The 11776-nt window shown below is 33.6% G+C and overlaps 1 protein-coding gene across 1 annotated transcript; it reads left to right on the top strand.

The window, feature by feature from the left end:
* The first annotated feature begins 393 nt into the window (after positions 1-393).
* On the top strand, positions 394-9447 carry LOC137390639 (voltage-gated potassium channel KCNC1-like). The gene is made up of 7 exons (XM_068076966.1): positions 394-605; positions 1148-1199; positions 2371-2595; positions 3294-3803; positions 4857-5094; positions 8460-8623; positions 9343-9447. Exons 1-7 carry the CDS (start codon positions 394-396, stop codon positions 9445-9447), a joined length of 1506 nt encoding a protein of 501 aa, XP_067933067.1.
* Positions 9448-11776: the final 2329 nt, after the last annotated feature.

The raw sequence follows: 11776 nt of genomic DNA, 5'->3' as shown, positions 1-11776 counted from the left end.
ATTTTATATCTATCATCACACTTTTAATACATTAATATTTAACACTCTTTTTGTTCCATACTTTAAACATATTATAATTTTATCATTTCTCTCTTTTTAATGTTCTGTTCTGTTCCATACATGTTTCCTACCTTACTATAAAAATCCGATTTGCATGGACAAACTGGCTTTGTTCAGATCTGTAGGTCTTTAAAAATTTTTGGACCTTGAAGAAAAATCTTTTAAAAGCACTGTTATTAAAATACTGCCCTTTTTTTCAAAATATCCTTTTTGTTGTAAGACAAATAACAAGCTTTATCTCAGACCTTAGCAAGCAATCATCCGCGCCTAAACCTCGACAAAAATATGGTTCTTTTTCTTTTTCCAGTTCAGCTAGACTGATGGTAAGTAAAGATGCTAGCTAGAGATAGAAAAGAGAAAGTAACACTAAACGTTGGAGGCTTCCAGCACAAGACACTGTTTAGTACACTAGAGAAGATTCCAGGTACGAGGCTTCACCTGTTGGCCAGGCGTCAGAAACAGGATGAGAGCTACAATGCTGCTGATGGAGAATATTTCTTTGACAGAAACCCTAAAGCATTTATGGCGATCCTTCAGTATTACAGGTATAAAAAGTTATCTCCATACTTATACTTGTACATCAAGATAATTGTTTTTTTTGTATTTTATGACAAAAAAACATTAAATTTTACATGCTGTTACCTTTGTATGAATAATAATATAAGTATAATAAATGTGGTTTATTCACTCTTAAGTATGCAATCAACTGGTGATATGAAAATCTAGTTTATACATACCTAAGAGCTAGGGGCAATGTTAAAAACATTCGCCTGCTACCATTTCAGAATGCACCAGCTGTATGGCAGATTGTATCAATACAGAACTCACTATACACATGAGTGTTATATCTATGTTGAACTAACAGATTTTAGTGTTGCATAAGATACCAGTTAAAAAAAACAACGAATCAAGCTACACAATGTGGCTTGGAGCTGACTTCTTTTCAGAGTTTTCTTCTGTTTATATACATTTTCTAAGTTTTTAAACCCAATCGCCTACTCAATGTGTGTGGTCTGTTCAGGATAACCACGAGTGTTAAAATATGACAGTTTTAGCACTGTTTAATGTAACCCTGATCTTATTTCAGAACTGGAGAATTGCACATGACTAAACAAATCTGTGGTAATGCTATGAAAAAGGTATGGTCTAACAGCTATAAAATTATACCTAATTATGGTAGAATTCTAGGATAGATAAAGAACCTCTTTTTTAGTTGCCATATTTTCATTAAATATAAGTGCTGAAAGATTTTTTCATAAAGGTTACTCTAAATGAATGCCCAAAATGAGACTGACTTTTTGTTGCTATTTCAACTTATTTGTATAACAAACCAAGAAATTTTTTATAACATAGTTACATGTATGTGTAAATAACATACCTACACGTATCTGTATGTAACATACCTACATATATGTAGCATGTCTGCATGTATGTGTTCGTAACACACCTACATGTATGTGTATGTAACATATCTACATGCATCTTTCAAGTAACATACCTACACATATGTGTATGTAGCATGTCTGCATAAATGTGTTTGTAGCATACCTACATGAATGTGTATGTAACATACCTACATGCATGTTTATGTAACATATCTACATGTATGTGTATGTAACATACCTACATGTAAGTGTATGTAACATACCTACATGTAAGTGTATGTAACATACCTAGATGAAAGTGTTTGTAACATACCTGCATGTATATGTATGTAACATACCTACATGTATGTGTATGTAACACACCTATATCTATCTGTATGTAACATACCTGCATGTATATGTATGTAACATACCTACATGTATGTGTATGTAACACACCTACATGTATCTGTATGTAACATACCTGCATGTATATGTATGTAACATACCTACATGTATGTGTATGTAACACACCTACATGTATCTGTATGTAGCATGTCTGCATGAATGTGTTTGTAACATATCTACATGTAAGTGTATGTAACATATCTACATGTAAGTGTATGTAACATACCTACATGTAAGTGTATGTAACATACCTACATGTAAGTGTATGTAACATACCTACATGTATGCGTATGTAATATATAAACCAGTATGTAAAAGTAGTTTGGAATTATTATTGCTGCTAATCATTAGGTTTCCACATTGCACAATCCATTCTTTAAAAGAACTTTTGAAAATTATTAGCTTTCTCATTGAAACTTTCATAATGCTATTTATAGAATGAACCTAACAGTTGACGACATTCCGAGTGTGTTGGTGTTCCTAATTAACTTTCATCTAATCGTTACTATAAAATACGACCCTAAAACTTTTCCAATAGGAGCTTCTCTTCTGGGGAATATACGAAACGGAAATTGAAACGTGCTGCTGGGGGGACTACTCAAAGTTTCTAAGCAACCGAGAAGCGTTGGCTAGCCTAGATGAGAAATTTACAAACCAAACAGCGTATGGTTTGGATGAGCTTAGCCAGATGTCAACATGGAAACGCCGACAAGCGGTCATATGGAACACTTTGGAGTACCCGTCATATTCTCGAGCTGCTAAGGTATTTGATATACGTGTATATTTTTGTTTATATCCGTATTGAAAATAAAATTGCTTGACTTCTATTTAACTGAGGGTTTGCGCAAGCTCATTTACTGCTAGGATAAAAATAAAATAGTCTCCAAGCTATCAAGTGCAACTGCATAATTGTATATTTATCATATCTTAATATCTGACTGACACTACTACCAATTCCTTTTTTCTATAAAATTGGGGCTTTTTAATATATCATAAAAATGGCAGATACCAGCTGATATTGGCAGATGCTGGCTGATATGGCTAATACAGCTGATTCGGCAGAGACATATTAGGGGTTCCAGAATATGAGTCATAACATTAATTAACTACAGTAATAACAATAATAATACATTAATAATATAACAACAACATTGATAACAAGAATTAATTAACAAATAGGAAGCCCACTTAAAACACTAACAAATATGACTGTTTAAAATTCTTGAGAGTAGTTAAAAAGATATGCCAAACAAAATGTGTTAGATACATAAATATATAAAAAAGTAGTTGGGCACTACATTATATATAAATAAAATATATATAATATATAAATATTTTAAATATAATAAATAGTATCTCTTAGTAATGTAGATATAAGTTTTTGTCTTGACCATGTTAAATTCAATAAGCTGCAAAGTGTTTCATTGAAACAGCAAAAAATTAGAATATTATTTTTTGCAGGTTATAACATTCTTGTCCATCATGGTCGTCATGGTGTCTATCTTATCTTTTATCTGTGAGTCACACTTCTGGTTTCGTGTACTTAAAAATGATACACGAACACCAGCTGAAAACCCTGAGGAGTTCTATAAGTTGGAGACCAAAAAAGAACGGTGTCTTTCCAACTACACCGCTCTTGACTACCCGAGCACGGTGGCTGTTAAATACCTTGACTATGTCGAGTGGAGCTGCCTAACGTTCTTCGGTATAGAGCTCATCGTGAGATTGTTGTTCTGTCCAAACAAATGTGAATTCATTAAAAGCATGCTTAACATTATTGATGTCATATGCATCATATCACAAGCTGTCTCTACAATCCTAGAACAGCTGGAACACAATTTAAGCACAAACGCTGTCGTGATAGGAGATATCCTACAGGCGACGAGTCTGCTACGTACAATGCGTGTTCTTCGGGTCTTCAAGCTGATGAAACACTACGGAGCATTTAAAATCCTCGCTTACACCATCAAGGTAAGTATATATATCACTGCTACCTTACGCTTCTTATGAATTACCTTTGTTTGAGTACAGACACAATAGTTTTTGGCCATATGCAAGTGCTGCACTAAGCAACGAGTTTTCCAATGTATGCCTGATGCAATTCACAAGTAAGATTTGCCTATACGAATGACTCCACCTGTCTTTTCTATAGTTTAGATATTTAAACCCAATGTTAAACTCTTCCAACTTACTCTACTAGTCTGAAGATGCTTTAAACTCACTGACTAAAATGCGAAACTTGCAAGATACATTGATAAAACTATAAATCGTTCCGAACAAAAACAAAATATAATTGGTTTGTGGAATAAGTATTAACCCTTTCAGGGTATTAGGACTCACCATTGTTACACTATAGGTCTTAGAGTCTGTATTAGGACTCATCAACACGCATGTACCAGAATGGAATTTTCCATAGATTAGCCGATGAGAACCAAAATTTTTATGGGCTTGTTCAAACAAAGACATTCTGGCCTATCAACATGATGGAATACTTTCATATGTTCCTATGACAACTTTTGGAGTAAAGCACTGCTGAATCTCATGAAGCTTCATTGTGCAAATTAGTGTCAAATTAGTGTCACAACTCATTATGTTTTGTTGCAGCCAGTGATCTACTGAACTATTTCACATTGCATATACGTTACCATATTATATTATCACATCTTTCAGACCTTTATTTTGTGTTTCTGTGAATAAATCAGCAATATATTACATGGGTATATTCAAAGTTTTGACAATTTTTTTATTATGCCATGTTCACACAATTGTGAATCGATGAAAAATAAACACAGCTCAAATTTGAAAGTACCATCAGAACCAAAATGGTATAAGCTTCTAAAAAATTGTAGCATGTATTATAACAAAATTGAGTCCTTCTATGAGAAATGGCACATTTAGTAAAAATTGGTAATTTGCTTGATTGTTGCTCAGGAATGCATGCCTAACAATGGTTACATAACAGACTAGCCGACCTGAAACAACAAGAGTGTCAGAGATATTACAAGAAATTTATTCTGGTTGTAGGTCAGCACCAAAGAACTTCTCCTCATTGTCATATTTCTGCTCAGCGGCGTTCTAGTATTCGCTAGCGCTGTCCACTACGCTGAGCCTACGACCTTCACCTCTATCCCTATTGGGATATGGTGGGCAGTGGTTACCATGACAACAGTTGGCTATGGTGATAAGGCTCCTTCCACGCCTTCTGGCTACGTATTTGGATGCCTCGCCACAGTTGGTGGAGTACTTGTCATTGCATTTACAGGTACACTTTCCATTTAGAGAGTACAGGCAGAATAATGAAAACCTTATCTGGATTAATCTCGTTTGATAGGAATGTTTCACAAACATATGTCCGGAACAAAAAAAAGAGCCATTAAAAAGGGAAAGATGATAAAATTATAACAGCTTTGCAGTATGAAATCAAAAAGTATAAAATATTAAAGTATTAAAATTATAATGATATGATATACAGTATATGAAGTGTAGCGGTAGCCATCAATTAAAGAGAAAGTAATAATGTTCAAAAGTTTCATATTTGAGGTGGATTATGATTGATTTTTAGATAAATACTACCCGAATGTCCAGTGTTGCATAGGTGTTAGAATAATTATCTAATGAATTTGAGTAACTTACCTGGAAAGCTAGATCTTTACTAAAATCTTTACTAACAAAATACCCGTGTTTTGAGCCAGCCTAACAATTGTGACGCGTAATGGTCAACAGTGCTAGTTATTAACCTTAAGCAAGTGCTACAGCTTGAGTATCTTAACCAATGTAATGACTATTTGCCCAATGAGTCCATTGTATTCCATGCAGTCTAATGCTTAAGTTGAATGCCTCTAGATCTGGATCCGGATTTAGATCCAAATCTCATGCCTTGTGGACTTTTCGTTGTTAGATTTTAATGGATATGACTGGACACAGGGTTTAACAAAAGGACAAACACTGAGATATATACTATATATAAATTATATATAGATAAGATAAGACTTAATGTATCTATATATATATAAATGATATATAGATATACATGTAGATAAATATGGTAAGGTATAATGATATAAAATAATATAGTACGATAAAGTATAATAATATGGTATATTAGTGTTTTGTGTTGAATCCTTTTTAGTAACTCTTTTTAAAAAGTGACGGATTAACATTTCATAAGAGTGCAGAAATATTGGCGTCTGCCGTACAAATGAAAATAGACATAGAGTGTAAGATTAAGAAGCATTGGAATTTCATTTATAGTTATAAAGTTTTCAATATTTGCTCAAAGCATCAAGCAAATCTATGACCTTCCATGTTTGAGGCCTTGTTAACATCCTTGGTACCAAGTACTAACAGCCTAAACATAGCCATTTTAATAAAAGGTCTTCGAGTATATGTTAATTTCTCACTTAAATAGTTAAAACTAAAAAGGCGCACTCAGCCTTGCAAACAGTATTAGAAACTGAGGAGTTCAATAATATGCAACATGATTCTGTAGATTCTGAATGACTCTGTAGCAAAGTTAGAACAGTGCATTGAGGTGAATCATGTGGCCAATGACAGAAGTGAAATACTTTATGTAAAATTAAAAAACTAGTCAAGTTAGAGAAGCAAAAAGTTCATTTGTTCAAATAAGATAAAGTATTGTTTTATATGTTGAATATTAATCCAGATGAACATATTTGGCAGAAAAACAGTCTAAAGCATTATCTTGGCAATATATAATATACTTAAATTAGAGTTGGCGTTGCCTAAGATTTATTTTGTCTTCAATCAAATATCCCAGAGCATGCGCGTAGAATTACTATGCAAATTGCTACACTACTCTAATGACAACCACCCATGAACACATGCATCTAGGAAATTCGTCCTAGATGCATGTGAAGATGCAGTCTTGAGTTTCTGATCAGGTGAGGGTTCAAGAGGCTGGTTCTCATAAACCAGATGGAGTTTTGAAACCAAATATCATTGAGAACCTTGCAGAAGGCACGGAGTTTTGAAACCAAATATTTGTGTAACCTGGCAGAAGGCAAAGGGCATATGCTTGTAAGGTTTGAACAAAATTGGCCGAAAGATGTAAAAATACCTAGTGTTTACACAAACTAATACACACAAAAACACTCATGCACACAATTTGATGTTTAATACTAAATATTACATCTATATACGTATATAATTCTAACAATATGTCATCTGTAAGCATTACCACTATAGCTATTAAAATCTTGAAAGAAAGAATATGTACCGATGAAGATTTGATCCCAGACCCCATTAGACCACACTGCTAGTAGTCCAACACCCTACCCAATAGGCCAAAGAGATTGCTATCACATGTACTAGCAAAGCAAAATATGCCAGTATATTGGGCAAATACCCAACGGCTTCGCGTAGGACGCAGGGTCATAGCTTAACGAGAAGCTCTTGGCTCACATTATTAAGCGCTCAAATTTTCCATTGGCAATGTGCCAGGCTAATAGCGAGCAACTATCATTACTTCTCATTGTTTATAAGACAAAACATTTTTCTCATGATGTGTAGTTTGAAAGTTAGAATGGCAAATGTTGTTATATGTTAAATACAAATCAATTTTCTGTCCAAAGACTTTTCTATTACCCGGGCAACGCCGAATAGCACAGCTAGTACATATATATGTGTATTTTATTTATTTCTGCAATTGTATTGTTTATTTCACTTAGCTCTACTATAGCATAGTATACCATAGCATAGTATATATAGGTAGTGTATTTTACTTAATTTTGTAATGGTGTGCTGTGTTTTATTTATTTCTGTAATATTTTTGTATGCTTTATATGCTTATGTAAGAGATTAGTGTATTTTATTATTTTGATTCAATAACAACATAATATATTTACTCGATCAAAATCATTTATTTGTTTATCCTTTGGAACATGTGCTAATTCTATGTTAATACACTCCTATGATAAATGGCACCATCCTAAGTAGGCGGTGCCTAATGACCTATTAACTAATAGGTGGAAGAAACAGTGAAACTTTAACCTCCTAATTTTCACTTTTTACAAAGCTGTTTCACATTTAATAGCTGCCCATCCAAATTAGACAGCTCCTCTTGTCTAATGTGGATGGGCAGCTATCAACCTATCTGTATTACCTCCTCACAGTCTCTGACAGCTCTTTATGTTAGCATCCTGTCACTGTCAGACCGCGTGTCCCGTGTGTCCACCTAACACAAACGATTTCAACTATATCTATTTGTATTTATGAATCTTTTTCATTCTAGCGATGGAAGACACAAGTAAGACTATATGTGTACATCCCATTTGGTTGGCAGTTACTTGCGAGGTTAAAATGAGTGCCAGACATAGCCTGCTTGATAAATGGTCTGCTCTCAGCTTTGATTGTGCAATCAGACTCAGAATCAGACTCCGAATCAGACTCAGTTTGATTTGTAGTCTTTCACTTTAGATGTTCTTCGAAACTAGAGAGATTTTTTGGTTTTGATGATCACCTGTGGCCATTGGTGGCTGGGTCAGCAGAGTAAGGATTCATCAGCTCCGCTTGTCAGCATGTCTCAATTAGCTCTTTGCACCCCTTGTTCTTTAAATTTATCTATACACTCCTGAATGTTAAACCACTTCAATCAACTGCTTTTTGTAGTTCCAATAGTTGTCAACAATTTCACTCTCTACTACTCTCATGCCAACTCTAGAGCCAATGCGATGACCGGTGTAAAAGCAAAGAGTGACAGAATGAGAAAGAATTCTGTTGCTCCAATGTTTGATGTCTCTATGAGAAAAAGTACGAGCAGCCAACCTTCAATGGTAAACAGACACCACATAAATATGTACTTTTACCATTGATACTTAGAAAGTAGTCGTTTTTAAGTATCACAAATTTTTATAAACTTGTATTTAGTTTAATAAAGGTTTGTTAAATACAGGCTTCATCAGTGGCCTAGTAAGGTCTTTATAGGTATTACCATTTTTTATATTTATATTTTTTAGTAAAAATTTATTCTAAGTCTAAAAATATACTGCCATTCACCTAATTTTTTTCACAGCAAAAACATAAATGAGATAATTAATAAATACTACCGAGACTTACGCATAAATAAAATAGGAAACTAGAAAACTATTAATTCATAAAGATAGTATTAGTCAATAAAAAAGAAATTTTTATTGTTCCATCAAGTAGAAGACAGGTAAAGAAAATAATGGTCAAAGTGATGTAAGAGACAAAGTGTGGAGGTAGTGATGGTGATAGAAATTCACAGAGTAACTAACATAAAAATAATATCTACCTATATAGGCCATTCACTTTATAAAAATATTTACCATTTTCTAAAGTGATACGTAATATGAATACACCATTGAGTTTAAAAAAACTATGTCAAGTAGGTATAAATTGGAGAAGTTTTGAAAAGGGCCTGATTTAGAATTTGTAACTCGGAATGTGTTTAGCTACCCTTAACTGTTAAATATAACAGTCTGTTGCTCAAATTCATCAACAGACTGTTATATTTTTATCTGACACAATACAGGGCATTCATGCATCAGCAGACAAAGGGAAGAAGCTGAATATTCGGCCAAAAGAAACGATATCCAATACACAGCGCAGACAGCAAAAGGAACTATTGTCCGAGTAAAACCCTTTGTTAGACCACAAGCTAAGGTAACCTTTAATATACCTATTCTATGATGAAAATTAAACTATTCGACTAGCTTCTCTTTCTTTTGGAAATGATAACAAAAAAGGTCTTTGTCTTACATTAATGTGGGTGTGTGTTTAAGCTGTCAAAGTTTTTATTCTAGTAACATGAACTTTTAATACAATGTTCAGACTGTTTTAGCATAATAATCAAACCAGATTTACATTGCCAACACTATGGTAAGGGGAGACAAATCAAAAGATTCATTTACTATAATACTATAACATCATATATACAGCTTTGTATTGCATAAAAATTTGTACATTGGTTTGGTTTGAAATCGCTACCATAATAGGTGACAATTGAAACTGGTTACTAACACTTGCTTTCCTTTTATGTATTCTGCTAAATATTTGTAGCGTCTTCATTATTATTATTATTATTTAGAGCCTCAGAGTAACTCAGCTCTAGCAGCATGTGAATGTGTTGCCATTAACAACCATTTTACATCAAATTGTTTATTCTATTTAGCTCTGTAATAGCATGGCGTATTTTATTTTTTTCTGTAATATCTTTGTATGATTAATTTACCTATGTAAGAGAATAGTGTATTTTAAACCAACCATAACATAACCATATCTTTACTCAAGCTAGTTAAAATCATTTATTTATTGTTGTAGTACCAGTTGTAGTCAAGAATTTTACTTTCTACTTCTGCCATGCCAACTCTGGAGCCACTGTATGAGGAAAATTTGGTGCAGTCCATAAAACTTTTAAAGATATCAGCAATGTTGGTTCAATGTACACTTTGTGTCTCTGTACGCTAAACTAATTATGTTCAATTATTAATTAGTTGGTACGGTGCATTTTTAACGTATTTTGTAGTTTTTAAGCTTCATATGTTGTTGAACAAAGACTAGGTCATATAAAAAAAATTCAAAGTAACAATAAACACATACAGTGATTACAAACGTATATAACTATTTATTTTTTAATTTATAGATGAAGAAGAGCCATGACACCAGCATGTTTATTGACAAAAAAATATTTCCCAAACCACAGGAAGACTTTTTCATTCACTCTACAGACTATGTCATGGACAGCATGTTTTGTTGCAATGACTAAATATGCCCTCAGCTAGACTAAATGTTTTAATTTGATACCTTCTCGATTTGGACTTAACATCCCGGAATGCACTGAAATAGAGTGAAGACAAGCCACCGGAATACCATATCATGACCGCAGATGACAGCCCAGTTAACTGAGAGCAAAGCTATTGAATGTTGAGTGTTTGTTGTTCCTATGCAACTGATGAATATAGTCTCGATGTACCTAGGGAAATATGCTGTATAACTTTGCATTAACAATTTATAACTTCTTTATAATAAACTTATATGTAATAGAATATTTATAATCAGCGATCAGTAAGATTGAATATAATATTTCTAGATGACCATTATATTATAGCATGTCTCTAGACTCAGTACATTATTCAAATGATAGCATTGATTGTATTTCTATGGAAGCTCTTTGAACCGAAGCTGGGCAACAACCTGGGCAACAATCAAGCCCTTGGTGACTGTTGACATACATGCTCACCATCTAATATTATTGCACTAAAGGCACATGCATACAAAAACCTCGCAAATGCTAACGCTGCTATGAATATTGGAGAAACCATTGACATCTCGTGCTATAACCTTTTTATGGAATATGAAGGTAATTGTGAATAAATGTCACTAGATTTCAGTTTTTTATATCTGACAAATTTATGATACTTAATTAAAAACAACAAAAACAGCTTGAAAATGTTCAATCCTGTAGGTAATTTGAAACCAAGATTTCACTGGTAAAACGAGTTTGAGATTTCACTAATGTTGTAGTTAAACCAGGATAGCTGATGACTGCAGCAGGCATCATCGCAATAGATCATATGTTGCAGTGGTCAGGTGGTACATTTATGGAGTATTCCAGGATGTGAATACCTTTATTTTGGCATGTAACGAAAAACATTATTTTGATGATGATTACTAATACCAATAGAGGTTACACACTGTACATAGAAACATACTAGTGAAAAAACAATCCCAAAACTGCTAAAGTTATTCTAAAGCTATCTTGCTTGTGGTTTCTCTGTACAATATAGAGCATTATAGATATGAAGTAGATCCCTGCTAGTAACTAGCTGTTACTAGCATAACGGTAACTGCTGGAAATTAATGCTGGCAGGTGCACTCAGCCGTAGTTCAACAAGTGAACTATGGCTGAGTGCACCCATGAGCACCTCATTCACTAGAATCCCGAGTTAAAGCTGTGGAATGAAAGA

The sequence above is a fragment of the Watersipora subatra genome, chromosome 3, assembly GCF_963576615.1.
Source record: "Watersipora subatra chromosome 3, tzWatSuba1.1, whole genome shotgun sequence".
Classification (NCBI taxonomy): domain Eukaryota; kingdom Metazoa; phylum Bryozoa; class Gymnolaemata; order Cheilostomatida; family Watersiporidae; genus Watersipora; species Watersipora subatra.
The sequence above is the reverse complement of the archived record's forward strand: the minus strand, read 5'-3'. Positions and strand labels throughout refer to the sequence as shown.

Excerpts from the sequence above, each read along its gene's own strand:
- LOC137390639 (XM_068076966.1), top strand. The coding sequence starts at position 394 with ATGCTAGCTAGAGATAGAAAAGAGAAAGTAACACTAAACGTTGGAGGC. Across the intron at positions 1,200-2,370 it reads GTGGTAATGCTATGAAAAAG|GAGCTTCTCTTCTGGGGAAT; the intron begins GTATGGTCTAAC and ends CTTTTCCAATAG. Across the intron at positions 3,804-4,856 it reads TCCTCGCTTACACCATCAAG|GTCAGCACCAAAGAACTTCT; the intron begins GTAAGTATATAT and ends TTCTGGTTGTAG.